The 16,193-nt window shown below is 38.6% G+C and overlaps 1 protein-coding gene across 1 annotated transcript in view; it reads left to right on the top strand.

Annotated features, from left to right (window-relative positions):
- Window positions 1-16,193, top strand: part of PIEZO2 (piezo type mechanosensitive ion channel component 2) — a 440,411-nt gene that overhangs the window by 269,025 nt on the left and 155,193 nt on the right. Inside the window, exons 6-7 of the mRNA XM_074944649.1 lie at window positions 3,625-3,832; window positions 7,697-7,910. Coding sequence (XP_074800750.1) covers window positions 3,625-3,832; window positions 7,697-7,910 — 422 coding nt within the window. The remainder of the gene's footprint in view (window positions 1-3,624; window positions 3,833-7,696; window positions 7,911-16,193) is intronic.

Raw genomic sequence — 16,193 nt, 5'->3', positions numbered from 1 at the left:
AGACCAGTTTTTAAATTCATTTTTCTGTTCCCTTCAGGGTAAGGGTTTGGGGGGGGGGGGTTGGTTTTGTGTTTTTTCTCTGTCTTCAGTTTATATTTCCTCTTCTTGCACATATGTGAAGCGCTGACTCAGGATATTAAGTCATCATTATTGTTTTAAAAGAGCTCTCTTTTCAGCTTTCAATGAAATTAGCTTGTGTATAACATCTTCCTATTTAATATAGACTCCTAGCAATTACATTTCTGTAATGATTTTTATATTCAAGGCATTTTACGCACATTCATCTATGCAGATCCATCTATGCCAAATTCTGCCTAGCAGAAGAAAGTGGCTGTCATTCTGGTCTCCTAGAAGAGTGCTGCTCTGCTCAGGTACCGATTTTGCCAGCATGGCCAGGGGATGTTATGATTCAGCTTGCAACTTCTTGGAAAATCTAGCCTGAGAACTAGCAAATATGTCCTTAATAAACTCCTGTGTGTGGTAGCTAAATACTATCAACATTTACAGATGGGGTAACTAAGGAAGATAAATTAAGAACATTCTTTAAGAACATAAATTAAGTCCACCAAGGGAGTCACTCTCCAGGCTGGGATTAGACATTGGGAGTTCTTAGCCCAAAGGTCTGTGCTCCAATTACTGGACATGCCAATCTCTAGTAGAAAGCATAATTTGTATATATACAAACAAAATCTGTTTTCAAAGTTTCCACTTGAGCTCATTGTTTTAATCCACATTGTCATTTATATCGAACATCTGCCAGTCTCCTTTATAATAGCAGTTACTTTGAAATTATCTTTTTATTTTTGTTGTGAACAGTATCTCCATAGATACAGATAAATAAATGGAAGAGCTGAAGATGTCCTCCTTTATATAGGTCTGTGCACACTAAAAGCTCAATTCCACATCCCTGAATATCCAGAACTTCCACTGATTTCATTTGCTTTTTGCATGCACATAAGAGTTAGCTGTTTAATGATCATGTTAAACAAGAAACGTAGTTAGAGCTACAGTTGGCTTGGAAACACAGGACTGGACCCAACAGGGCTAAATAAGGAGTTCTTCTAGTAATTGTAGTACATAGGAAGGTGTCATTGCACTCTTTTTCCTGTGTTTTTCCCATTGATAGAGTGATAGGAAGAATATTATGCAGCATTTAGCTGAACTGCAGCATTGTTTTGTGGTTAATTATTTAAGTAAAGTAGTATCAACTAGAGAGCTCTCTAGACATGAGCTCTAGCAAGGGCAGCAGACAATAGTAATTCCTCTCCATGCTAGCCCCCCCCTCCCCCCTCCCGGAAGTGTTTACTGGGTGTGCACATTGCAACCTCCTAATGATTGTCTTGCTTCTAGAGCTATTAACCTTGTTTGTTGAAAGCCATGAAAATGAACTGTGAAGATGACAAAGTGGTTGTGACGCCAGCGCACTCCACTTATAATGGACGTAATTAGTGAAACAGCCGGATGTGTCTGAGAGAGAGGAGGATTTCCCAGACCAGCTCTACGGCATTTAATACATATTTCATTGTCTGCAAAATAGAAACTCTAGATGGAACAAGCTTTTTCTGGGCAGTCACAGACAATATTAATGGGAAGAGAAAGTTGGCACAAAGTTTAAAGGTGAAATGGAACAAGAGGGAGTTTCTTTTGCTCGGGGAATCCACCTAACAAAATTGTAATGAAGTATTCTGTACAGTTAAATACTCAGAAGGATAACAGTTCTGCAATTGCCACTGGAAGCCTCCCAATCAATGCTGTCTAATTTGTCATTTCCAATGGCTGCAATAAATACGTTGTTCTCTTGAAAAGTCATTACAGATATAATACTCACACGTGCCCATAGCTATCAAAAAGAAAGTAATTGGGTCAGATGCTCAGCTGGTTTAATTTTGAGTCACTCCAGTGAAACAAATGTAACTATGCCAAGTTACACAAGGTGAAGATCTGGCCCATTTATTGTTAGATTTTTTTTAAATGTCCTTTGTGTTGTGTCTGGAATAATATATTTTCCTTCAATTGTATTCATGGCTGGCCTCCTGGTAATGCAGATGCCCCTGCGTCCTGTATCAGGCTAGCTAGGGTGATTAAGACTCCCTTCACTCAATGATGCGTATCTTTGTGTTCTTCAGAAAGTTTAATGTCTTTCCCTGGACCAGGGCACCATCAAGTCCTAACAAATTACTTACCTATTGGGTGTGTCTTTTCTGGTTTTCTTCTTCTTCTTCTTTCTCTTTTTTTCATTATTTAATTCCCCTTTCCCTCCCATTTTCATTGTTTAATTGCTACTTAACATTTTTCAAATTTGTCTTTCTGTCCCTTGTATTATTTCTTTCTTCACCATCTTTCTTTCTCACATTCTCTCCCTCTCTCTCATCCTTCCAGGCTTCCACTTTTCTTTGAGTTTGAGTGGTACATCTCTTTCCCTCCCAGTCTTTTCATCCATCCATCCATCCTGAGCTATCACCTTCCTCACAGCTCTTTCATTCTATTCCCCTGTCCCAAACACATGCACACTTCGCTTTCTTCTCTCGTTCCCTGTTGCTGGGATTCTCTCAATCTCTTTCTCTTCCCTATCGGTGGGAATTGTTACCTGAATACCAGTCCCACATGCTGGGCCTCCTCAGTAAACCCATTTGTAGCTGGATAAATTGATAGTGTAACATTACAGAAACAAAATAGAATGGCGATGTGGGGACCAACTGGGACACTCTTTTGGTGAATTTGACTCAGTCAGGTTTGAGTAACATAGTGCAATCAGTGGATATATTGAAGAAACAAGAAAGCTTGTTTATTGTAATGTTTCTATCCGTGATCTCTTTTTGCATTTATACTAATAGCACACTGGTATTAATCTCTTTTAGAGAGTCACATTTATAGCCACATCCATACTAGAATTACATATATAGAATTCTCTTTCTCTATGAAAACTAGCCTTGATAGTAGCACTATTTGGTATAATGAAGCAAATCTAGGTTTGGAAGAAGGCCTAGATTTTTTGATTTCTGAGTCCAGGCATGCTACTGATAGTTGTCATGGCTGTTCGTTGTGCCAGTGCCTCTTGCTAACTAATCCATGGAAAGATCAAGGAAAAGGCAGCTAACACACCCTTCCATCCAATTGATAAACTCTGGGTTCGTAAGAAGGGGGGAGGAAAGAACCTGCAATAGGGAATGGTAATGATCCCAAGAAGGAGGTTACCCTGAGGAACATCATCTGGTAGGGAGTCACCTTTGGTCTGGACCTGGAAATAATAATAATGATCTGTGTCTCAAAGGGACTTAACAAAATCTAATCAACAAACCTGGCAGAATGTTGAGTGGTCATAATTTTGAATAGAGACATGTAGAACTGGAATTACCTGCTAGCTGCCAGAGGAACCAGCTGGATTGCATTTGCCAGGGAAAATCTCACTCTCACTCTCAAATATTTTTCATCTCTTTCTTCTTCAGACAAGTCTAAGGTGGTAGCCTTAGATAGCCAAATGGACTTCTAATATACCTTTCACAACTCTTTATTTGAATTATTTTGTGATTATAGAGTCAGTCACTATAAAAAAAGACTTGACAAATAACCTATATGACACAGGTCCCTTGTTTCATCTCACATTGTTTTCTCTCTCTTTCTAAGGCTGGAAGAGAAAAGTTAGAGCCAGATGATGCATTGATATGTGAGGATTTGGATGGTGGAGAAAATAGCGAAGAGGAATTTGAAGAAACCACAAAATTAAAACTACTGCGCAGAATTGCGTCACTGGCTTCCAAACTGAAAGAGTTTATTGGAAACATTATAACCACCGCTGGAAAAGTTGTTGTTACAATTTTACTTGGTTCAACAGGTTGGTGCTTTTGATAAATTCATCAAGAGTCCCTGAGATTATGCATTGTACAAATGAATTTTCAGCACTTTGGCACACTGGGGAATAAAAATGGAAATTTGGAAGGAAAATTAATTTCTGCTGATTTTTATTTAAATTAGCTTTTTGGCAGGCATGGAATTACACTGAGTTGCTTAATTTCATTTATTTATTTATTTTATTTTGATGCTAGTACTAAGCGGTCCACTCATTGCATATATTAATTTTAAAGCTATTATTATGGCCAAACTGTGAAAGGCTACATGTTGTAGGTAAGAAGTGGAATGTGCATTAATAGACTAGGTGCTGGCTCCTTCTACTAACGCACACTCACACTGACTCGTTCACACTCACACACGTCTCACATGTCACACATCTGCACATCACACAATATTAAACATACACAAACAAAACATTGCTACTCTTTATTTACTGGTTTGTTATACATTCTATAATAAAAAAATGTTCAAATTTGATATTTTTTTATGAAATTACAAAATTGGTTGATAAAGGTAACACTGGTGACATAATAGACTTCTGTAGGGCATTCAACATACTCCTGCATGACATTTTGATTAATAAATAGAACTATATAAAATTAATGTAATCCATATTAAATGGATTAAAAACTGATTAACTGATGGATCATGAAAAGTAATTGTAAATGAGGAAACATCATCCTAGGGCGATGTTTCTAGTGGGGTCCTGCAAGAGTCTGTACTCCCAGTGCTATTCAATGTCTTTATCAAAGAATAAAACAGAATAAAGTATAAAATTTCTGGTGAAATTTGCAGCAGATTGTCAAAAACAGTGGGGAAGTGGTAAATAGTGATGGGGACAGGTTAGTTACGCAGACCAATCTGGATCACTTGGTAAAGTGGGCTTATTTGGATAACATGCATTTTAATGGAGCCAAATCTAGGAACATAGAATGTAGGTCACACCTAAAAGATGGGAGACTATATCTTGGAATGCAATGACATGGAAAAGGACTTCAGATTCATGGTAGATAACCAAATGAACATGAGTTTCCAATGCGATGCTTTAGCTAAGAGGGCAAATGCATTCTAGGGATATATAAGCAAAGAATATAAAGGAGGAGTTCAGAGGTGATATTCCTTCAGTATTTGGAATTAGTGAGAACATCGGTGTAGCACTGTTTCCTGTTCTCGTGTCTGCACTTCAAAAAGGATGTTGAAAAATCAAAGAGGACTCAGAAAAGAGCTATAAGAATGATTTGAGGTCTGGATAAGATGTCTTATAGTGCGAGATTTAATAAGCTCAATCTGTTTAGTTGGGGGAGGGAGGTTAAAAGGTGAATTGATCACAGTCTGAAAGTACCTGCCAAGGGAAAAGTTTTTTTCTGATAGTAGACATTTTTTTAATCTAGCAGAAAAAGGCATAATGGTTGCAAACTAAAACTAGACAACGTCAGGCTAGAAAGAAGTGAAATTTTTTAACAGCAAGAGTAATGAGCAATTGGAAGTGAGCTGTAGCTCATGAAAGCTTATGCTCAAATAAATTTGTTAGTCTCTAAGGTGCCACAAGTCCTCCTTTTCTTTTTGCGGATATAGACTAACACGGCTGCTACTCTCAAAATTTACCTATTAATGTGTTGGATTCTCCATCACTGAAGACTTTAAATCAAGACTGGATATCTATTTAAAAGAAAGAACAGTGTTATAGGCTTGATGCAGATTGGATGAGTTTCTGTGGCCTCTGTTTTGCATGAGGTCAGACTAGATGATCGTAAGAGAACCTTTTGACCTTTAAATATATGAATCATGAAAATGGTACATACTCACAGATTATATACTGGAGGAGAGACAATAGCTTGGCCTAAAGTACCGCGTACAAGCCTGTGATTATGCTAATACAACACAGACCAATTTACTGTTAGTGGAAGGTTCTTTTAGCACAGATATATAAAGCTAACTTTAGTATGTACAATACTGTGTGTCCTACACCTCAGCAGTGAAGGGCTGCAGGCACCCCAGGTTTATGCTAGCTTCTGCTAACATAACCCAGGATGAAAGACCCTGGTCAGCTGAAGCACAACAGGAAGTGGGGATTTTCATCAGTGTAAAGAGTTCACAACCCTACTCAGCTTGGGAGCTGAAAGGGAGACATCATCACCCAAGAGTGAGTGGAGCTGGCCAGGAGAGCACGCTGGCTGGTGAATGCATTGATTCATCCCATCCATCAGGTGGCTTCTGTTTGATGGTAGAGCTCCAAACACAGTTTAAAGCTGCATCCACCAAGGCAGGGGTCCTCAAACTGGGGATTGGGACCCTTCAGGGGGTCACAAGGTTCTTACATGGGGGGTCGCAAGCTTTCAGCCTCCACCCCAAACCCCACTTTGCCTTCAGCATTTATAATGGTGTTAAATATATAAAAAGTATTTTTAATTTATAAGGAGGGGTCACACTCAGAGGCTTTTTATGTGAAAGAGGTCACCAGTACAAAAGTTTGAGAACCAGTGCACCAAGACCTGGATCTTTCTGAGGCACAGCAGGCCACTCTGCTGCAGGATGACTACCCAGACTCAGATGAATGAGCCCCAGATCTCTTGGGTTGTACCCACCTTCCATTCAAGTATGCAATTGTTAAGATTTTTGAAGCAAAATGGGCCAGATTCATCCCTAGTGTGATTCCATTGACTTCAATGGAGTTGCTTTGGTGATGCCTTTGGCACATTATGTAGGATGAAAGTTTCTTATGTCACTTCCTCCAGTTTCCTGCATCTTAGATATGAGCATCTCCCCACCCCCACCTCCTCAAATACCCCTTTTGCAGGGTACAGTAGGCGTTTCATGAGATGTGCTCCAGCTGTGAAGAGTGAAAATAGCAACTTCACAAATGAAATGTTGTTTAAGTGTGTAAAAGAAAATCTACGTAGGATACAAGAGAGCCCTTAGTATACACTAAGTATTACAAATATTTATGAGATATAAATTGGATTACTTTTCATCCATATTTGGCACTTACATAGACCGCATGTACTGGATATATTGTAGATGCTCTTTTATTTCCAGTGTACACAGTATCTCACTGACTGGGACACAAATTTCTAGTGATTAGAAATTCAATGATTACATGGGAAACTTTCACACCATATTAATTAATCATAGTATTTTATTATCCTACTGATTATTTTACAGAAATGTTAACTTGAAATCTAACAATTTTTTAAAAAAAGTTAAAAGTATTTTTAGGTACAGTACCTACCTCTGCGTCTCCCTGCTGATTTGGGGGTTTACGATCACAAATTCTTGTTTTTCTCTCCCCTTTTACTGTGGGAAAGAGCTGCACAAACTAGGGACACGAAGTACTCAGAGGAAATATTGAAATTGACTATATATAGGCATGGCAGAATTTGATTTTATAATTCTTTAATTACAGTAGATGTTGAGATTCAAAAAGTTAAAGCTTTATAACCATTAAACACAAATTGTCAACATCGCATGCCAAAATACATCAAACTCTAATAAGTTATCAAGCAGCATTTTTCTTACTCTGCTTATCTGTAAATTTCTATTAGTACTGATGGAAATATTTTTTCATCGGTATGAAATCAACATTTACTAATATAAATCTAATCCTTCTAAATTTAGCTACATACCAAGTGTTGTTTTTTCATAGAATAAGCAAAATGAAAAAAATATATACATGTTTTATGGCATTTTTCAGTTAATAGCAGTCTTAGCTGTTACCTATAATAAGTAAAAACTATCAAAACAGAAATGTGATTTTGAAATTGTTTTGATAAACTACATAATGTTTTAGGATTAATAAATGTTTTTAACACTAATATTCTCAAAGTATCCTCAATATTTGTTTTTGCAGGTATGATGTTGCCATCTTTGACGTCAGCTGTGTATTTCTTTGTATTTTTGGGGCTGTGCACATGGTGGTCCTGTTGCCTAGCATTTGATCCGCTGATATTCAGCTGTCTGTGTGTATTAATGGCTATATACAGTGCGGGGCACTTGATTGGACTTTATCTGTACCAGTTACAATTCTTTCAGGAAGTTGTTCCCCCAAAGGACTACTATGCAAGGTAAGAGACCTGTCTGCATTGTTTAATTATAGACAAGTGGTGCACTTTTCTGATGATAGATGTTGTTGGAATTGCTCTTCCACATTACAAATAATTTAACATAATTCTAGGAAAATATGTGTAATGCTAGGAAAATCCATGTTCAGCCTTTGAGAGTCAAAGCATGAAGTAAACTGGATTGGCCCTAGAGGCTTCTCTGTGTGAGAGATGACAACAATGAGCCTTTTTAGGCAGGAGTAATCCTCAGTGGGAAAGAGAGAGGTTCTCTGGCTAAAGAGATAAGAAGACAGAGAAATCCAGAAGAAATGATGACCCACGGACTAAGGGAATGGCAGTACATCACCTAGAACATACACACACGTTTGTGGCAGTGGCGACAAGAAGATATAAAATACAACATTACCACCTCTTGATTGGTAGAGAGTGTGCGTACATTATTGTCATTGTCAGTGCACTTACTTTGAACTGAAGGCTACTTTGACAACTTGCCAGGAGGTTGAGGATCATGCCTACTTTGCATAATATTAGGCAAATAGCATGAACCCTTCCTGACCTTCAAAAATATAGAGGTATATCCTGTGCTAATACACCACACACCAGTTCTGTGCTCATACAGGTAGCCTGGATGCTTGGATCAAAATGTAACATGCTGGTGTCTGAAGTTTCCACACAGCACCTCTGTAATAAATATCTATTGGATGTAAAACATACAAGAAGAAATCTTTTTAAAAAAAAAATCGAAAGTATATGAAGTCATGGAAGTATTTTATTGGTTAGTATGTGTTCCACTGGGTTGTGACCTCAGATTGCCTTTATGATAAATAATGCTTGGGGCCGCTATATTTAATTGAATTAAATTAAATTTAACTCTTTAGTGTTCATGTTGTCTGTAGTAAGTTTCATGTTACTTTAAGCTATTTTAAATTGAAAATGAAAGAACACTTGATGAGCCACTATTAATCATTTTTTGTCTCAAAGCAATTCGTTAAAACGAGTGAAAAATAGAGTCTCACAACTGTATATGTGACTTTTTCGTATAACAGTTGGTACGTTAAGTACATTGGCATGTTACGTTCAGTTTCTGGCACTTATATTTTTCGACATTTTATTTATTCCACAACTACATTTTGTAATGTTGGGATTGCTAACTTTAGGAGGATGATCTAAGTAGCCATATGGTGCAGGGAATATAAATCTTCACATGTATATCAGAAAAGATTCCTAGGTGTAAGTTCTTTTGTACCATCTAGAGGCCAGCTTAGGCAATCGTATGAATTCTCATAACCTAGAGGGAGAAAAAAGAGAAAAGTATTTTTAAAACAGATTCTTAAGCAGTCTAAAACCCTTCTTTTTCATAAGTTTATAGATTCCAAGGTTAGAAGAGACTACTGGGATCAAGTCTGACCTTCTGTATAACACAGGCCATAGAACTTCCTTTTGCTTCTTTTTTAATATGTTGGGAGAAAATTGCAAACATCCCATTAACTACCTGTGTACTAGGATATGGCCCTATATTATATGCCAATAAATTCTTATCAAGGTAGAAAAGCTTCTCTAATCTACTTTGTAGTGTGCTGCATAGTATTTTTACTTAAAGCATTAAAGCGCTCTCTTTAATTTGAACATTTATAAAGACTACTCTTCTTTTCACTTATTTCAAATCCACACATGGAAACAGCTAAAAGTTTGCAGTTAATGTAGTTTAGGTCTTAATTTTTGCTTTAAATTTCTTCATAAATAGTGCAGTTGGGCTTTTTCATAATAGAATTTCACTTAAAGAGGACTCCAATGAGATTCCTAAAGATACAAGACCTCAAAAAGCTGAAAAATTCATATAATGTATTATGTGATTTGGGGCATGTTTTGTTTATTGTCTATTTACATTTCTCACTATCCTAAACTCTTTACAGATTTAAAGTACCAAGTTTAATTAGCCACCTCTTAATCAAAGTTTTAGAATAAAAATGATATGCATGAGTAAAACATCCTAGTAAATATGCAAAGTAACTTGACAGTAGGGGCAGAAAAGTAGACTCTTGGGCTTTAGAAACTTAACTGTTCTTATAAATAATATATGATGTGACTTAAGGATCTTATATTCTAAATTACACAGACAGTAGTGTTCAGATGCATAATATAACAGAAGACAAGTGAGCAGTAGATAATCTAATCTCTAAGCAGTACATGTATCTTTTTGTAATCACACATCTTGATCTGATGAATTGATATTGATGGGCTTTGTGGAAGTAATAATTTTAGGAGAGAGCTGAAGAAAGAGCAGTAGTGGTATTTGTTGGCCATTAAGGGATATACAAATCTGAGACTGAGAGAAGGCCACAAATATGGTATTAAAAAGAGCTGCATGGGTGGTGCTTAGGCTGTGGATAGAGGAATAGAAGAAAATGAGATACAGATGTATTTTGGGTGGCACAGAAAAATATTTTAGCATTTCCCATACTACAAGAAATTTGGTATATTGCTATTTTATTCACAATATTTTCAGTTTGAGGCACAAGTTTGACACATTAATACGAGTGTCTGGCTCACACACGTAAATCCCAAGTACATTGAGATAAGAATCATATTCTTAATATATTTTACAGTTATTCTTTTATTTGTTATGTATTTTGCTTTTCCTTTTCTCTTTCCTATCCAAAATATATTTTAATAGTCACTTACAAGAGAAAGGGGTAACAATTCTCAGCTTTGTTAATTTATGTGAAAATCACTTCACCTCTTTGTGCTAAAATCATTGCTAGGGAAATCAGTTCAGTAAGTATGTGCTAATGCTTGGGGGGCGGGGCTCGGCTTTGTTACAAGGAGAAAGTGACTTTCACCCATCCACAAAATAGAGAGGATCCACCTGAAACAGGGCTTTTATTTCTTTGTAAAATTTAAAGACTCTGTTCCCAGGTTAGATTCCTCCCTTCTTTCCACTTTGTGCAGATGCAAGGGCTGATGTTAAAATAAATCCTGTTGAGCTAATGAGGGATAATATTTCTCTCAAAGGAGTAGAAGGCTGGACTTTTAAAAGCTGTTAACATAGACATTCCTGGGTCCACAAGAAATGTATGAGTTGTTTCCGGTCGAAATAATGTGTCTGCTTTGGATAGCGAAACACATCAGTTTGCCAGCATGCCACTTTCTGTCAGATTAGATTAAGTTAAACTACATCCGGACAAGTAGGGAAGTTCTGATGTTAACTGTATTCATCCACTAATGTTTTCCCCCATGCTGTACCTTTAAGAAACCCCCACTTCAAAATCCAGCACTAGTGATAAAAATAAAAGCATCCATTGACCGCTTGTATGAGAAGAGGCATAACCAAAAATAAAAACAGGATGGTGTACGTTGGTGAACTTGAATGTTTTGATCTGAATCCTCCTGGGGAGTTGCAGCAAAAAATAAATTAAAACGTAAAAAGGATATGGAAAAATATAGCACTGTGTCTTTACCGTACTGCTTTATCTAGGATAAATATATGGAACTTCTTTAAAGCAGCAATCATGCCACAGAGCCTGCTTATATTTATGCCTCTGCTACATGCAGATGCAATTTTCATGCAGCATTTCATAAAACTCAGTGTGCACAAAACGGTTCTGCATGTTGAAGCCTGATAAGTAGACTGAAAAGCTGGTAGTGAGGAGGTAGAGCCAGGGCACTCATTATATGCCCTTGACATTCTGCAGTGGCAGGGCTCCTGTGGAGCTGCATCTTCAGTTCAAAGATATCTTTCCCTAGACCAGTCCCTGCGGGAGGGAGGAGGCACAAGCAGTGCCTCTCTTCCCAGGGAACAGGGTCCCTTGCTGGTGCAGGAGGGTGCAGTTTGTGAGACCTTTGCCAGTGAGGATGAATCAACTCTTTAGTTAGGACTTAGTGCTGTAAAGTTTCAAAGTACCGAACAAATATTAATTGAGCTCTTGCCAGCTAGACCGCATTGGTTCTGTTACCTTCTTTTTAAACAGATATTCTTCCAATTCTTAAATACAGATTCCTTCTAAATGAACTAACTGCCTTATCATTGGTAAGTTGGTGATTTACTGAAAGGGAAAAACTACACCAACTCAAAAAAATACCATTTCTGAACATTAATTCTGAAAATATCATATTTCTGCCATATACATATTGTGACAGACCCAGACCAGTTTGGGTACAGGGGTCTGGTGGAAGGCAAATATACTGGCCACTGGATAAACAGTTTTCTGTTCCCTGAGCGACCAGAGCAGGGGCTGCCCTAGAGCAATCAGGAACCTGCTAGAACCAATTAAGACGGGCAAGCTAATCAAGACACCTAGAGTCAATTAAGAACTTTCTAGAATCAGTTATGGCAGGCAGGCTAATCTGGACACCTGGTTTAAAAAGGACCTCCCATCAGTTAGTAGGGGAGTGCACAAGGAGCAGGGAGTGAGAAGGCATGCTTCTGGAGGACTGAAGAGTTCAAGCCGTGATCAGGCTTCAGGAGGAAGATCCTGCAGCGAAGATAAAGAAGGTGCTGGGGGAAGGCCATGGGGAAGTAGCCCAGGGAGTTGTAGCTGTCACACAGCTGATACAGGGAACATTGTAGACAGCTGCTATCCACAGGGCCCTGGGCTGGAACCCGGTGTAGAGGGTGGGCCCAGGTTTCCCCCATCCCCCCCAACTCCTGATCGGACACAGGAGGAGTTGACCTGGTCTGTGAGAAACACTAGAAAGGACAGTCTAAATTGGAAAGGCATCTGGCCTGTCCCCGACCCACTAGGTGGGATACAGAGACTGCGGGGATTGTTCTCTGTTTCCCCCATGCTGGCCAGTGACGGGGTTAGCTGAGTGGACGGCAGGTTTGAGCCCCTAGCAAAAGTGGCCAAACTGAGGCATGCCGTGAATCTCTGAGGCAAGCAAATCCGCCAATAAGCGCAGGACCCACAAAGGCAAAGGAGGAACTTTGTCACAATATATATTCTTTACATTGACTAGTAAACAAAATGATCTTAGAAAGTATCTAGTATCTAGTATGTTGGGTAGCAGAGGGCTTGCCAAGATGAAGAAATGGGATCAATCCAATAACATAAGGCTTATCTCAAGTCATTTACCCTATTCCTTCACAAAATTGTTAGTATCATAGTATATTCACCGAATGATTTATCCTTTAGGTATGTAACTAAATAGTTAGTGTGCTTCCCTGCCAATCAATGCCAGATTTAGTGTTTATAACTTACAGTTTAAAAATGAATGAGTTTGTCTAGAGAATGAGTGAGTTTACCCTTATAAATTAATAAAAATCTAGACAATCTAAGACAAAAACTGTAGATTTGTTGTCTTTATATGGTCTGTATGGCGATCACTAACTTCCGGTGATATTGAGGGCCTCATCTTGTGGTGTCAATCGTCTGAAAGGTAGAAAGCACCTCAAGTCCAGTTGAAGTGAATGAGAATTGAGGATGCCCAGCAAGTTGCTGTATTAGATCCTAAACATATAGGTCAAATCTGAGACCTTGTTCTAAGCATAAGGGAAATTGCTTTCTGAATAACGTCTGTTTATCTTTTATGGGGTTTACTTTTTATAGCAGCCATCACAGTAGAATCTAAGCACTGCATCACATGACCAGTCTAGGTTGTCTTCCACTCTGATCATGCAAAATACTGGTAGAGTCATAATGGCTGAATTATTTGCATATTTACAAAATAGAGGGAGTTTTTCCCTTTCCCTGGGCCCAACTCAGAGCCCTTCATTTGAACATCCCCAAGAGCTGGGATCTGGATTCAAAGTTTGCAGCCTAATCCCTTCTTTGATATACAAGGGGAATAAAATGTGTATACATGGTGAATAAAAAAAAGTCTAGGAAAAATAGTGAAATTGGTAACTCAGATTAGTCACAGACACAAATTGCATTGCAGCAGTATATTAGAATATTCTTTCTTGCAAATTAATTCTCTGGGTTTCTTCCCCTCTTTCCCCCCCCCCCCCAAGAGTAAGTCTTAGAGACAAGTGGAACATTCTTCTCAAACCACAAATCCACTGGACCTGGGCCTTCCTTGGAGGCCCAATACTGATGACAAGTATTGATAAGGATGTCCAATCAGAAGGAAGATCAGAAATCCATTTGTATATTCTATATGGAGCCACTATGTGGATGGAGTAGACTCTCTGCTCCTTGTGTCCCCTTTCTAATCATTCTAGGCATTGATATCACATGATGTCTGAGTGTCCTCTGTGATGGAGGAAATGAGTGGATTCATGCTACATGGATCTTATCTGCTGCCCTTGCCCCTTACCCATCATCCTCTGCCAATTAAAGCAAACTGAGCACCTATAGAGTGGTATTCCAGACCACACAAGGGATGGTCCTCCTGTCGCAGTACCTCTCTTTTCACAGCAGAATTGCACTGATTATTTTGCCAGGGAGCCTACTTTAACTTGATTTAAGGGGAAGATTTACACCTAAAAGAGCAACAGAGGTAGCTAATTGTCATTGTCCTCTCACTAATTTCCCAAGGGAGATGCATATTAATAATGAAGCATCCCAGAACTCAGAACACTTGTAGTAATATTTAGAAATAATACCTACGTAACTCCCTTAAAGTTTTAGGTCTTTTTCTCTACAGGTGTGGCTGGTTCTGTTAGCAGCTTGGAAAGGCAAGTTCAAGCTCTTGTTGGTAATAGGCAATACCTGTCCTTGCCATTGTACTAATCTCTTGCCTGTATTAAATCTAAACTATGAGGTAGCCCAAGGCATGTGCTGTTCTGGATAACACCTTTCTTTGGAAGTGTTTTGTCCCAGGTTTTCATCCACCAAACAAGCAAGGACATGATGAGCCTTATTATATGCAACAAAATCCCTCATTAGGAGTCATTTCTTTACTGCTGGGTGGCATGATGAATCATATATTTTCTAAATGGTTTGGACGGTCTCTGTGAATATCCCATCTCTACTGAGGGTTGTCCAAACACAGGGCCCTTGCATCTTTTATTGTGATATTATACTTAGTAATATTTGGACTGTGGTGGAGCCCACTATGTACTAGACACTTCCCAAGTGTCCCAGGCAGCTCACAATCTAACAGGACAAGCCCCATACAAAGTGTTGTGGGGGAGAGAGAAAATACAGGACCAGATTCTTAGACCTGCTCTAATCATATTACACCACTCATGCTATACAAAGGAAGCAGAAACTGCTTCCATCTTGCCAGCTGAGGATTCCCCTGGAGTTTGGGAATTCCTCAATATGTAATACTGGCATAGCTGATTTCCATGCCACCTCCCTGCAGCCTCCAGGGTAGAAGGCAGTGAGGAGTATGGCTGAAGTGCACTGTACTCCAGCTATCCCTAGTGAGGGATGGTCCCTTGGGGACTTCTGTCAGACGGTATAGCATAGAGCAGCTCATTAGGCAAATTATTCTGCCCAGGGTTAGGGCTGAGATGGAACTGGACAGAGAATCAAATATCCAGAACCTGCCGCCTGACAGATGTCCTTGTCCTGCTGTGCCAAATGGCTATTGGCTGTAGCTGAGAATCTGGCCTCAGGTTTTTTTAACGCAGTGTTAGTTTTTTACCTCTGCTAAACAACTTAGACATTGTTAGTTAGCAGTTATTGTAATCTTCATGATAGAAGTAGGTCTAAAAGAGGATTATGGAGCAGGATGAAATAATGGTCTTATGGACTAGTTCAGAAGACTATTCCATGTGTAAATCTAGAGGTGGAAGAAAGCAAGAACGGCTGTGGAAGAGGCTGACAAATAGCACCATTGTAGGAGCCAGGGTTGGGAGGGCAACGTAAGAAATGAGTGGAAAAGCAGGGAGGAACAGAGTTGTGAAAGATGTCAAGGATGACAGAAAGAAGTTTGAACTTGATGCATTGCAGAACCACCATCTTCAATTTATAAAATATCCAGTTATAAAGATATATTTAAGGAAACCCATCTATCTGCAAATGATTATTTTTATATCATAGTCTTCTGCAAAGAGCAGTAGTTCTTATTGAGACAATAGATTACTGTATCATTAATTACTGATTATTTCTGTAAACTGTTATTCATATATATTTACTTTATCTGCTCTATCTATGCACAGGATACTAACTACTGAAAAATATAGAGTGAAATTCAGAATGTTCTCTGGGGCTCCTCTTTCTTTATGTCAAGATACAAAGCATTTTTCATCTTGAATGATTAGAGTCTAGATTTATTCTACTGATGACCAAAGCCTTCATCGTAAAACAAAGCTCATGGGATAAGATGTTGGTCTTGTGATCCGTGTTTCATTCCTGGGCCTAATTTCTTATTTACTGGGACTGGGGGGTGCTTCAA

Source organism: Natator depressus, chromosome 2, assembly GCF_965152275.1.
Source record: "Natator depressus isolate rNatDep1 chromosome 2, rNatDep2.hap1, whole genome shotgun sequence".
Lineage (NCBI taxonomy): Eukaryota > Metazoa > Chordata > Testudines > Cheloniidae > Natator > Natator depressus.
The sequence above is the reverse complement of the archived record's forward strand: the minus strand, read 5'-3'. Positions and strand labels throughout refer to the sequence as shown.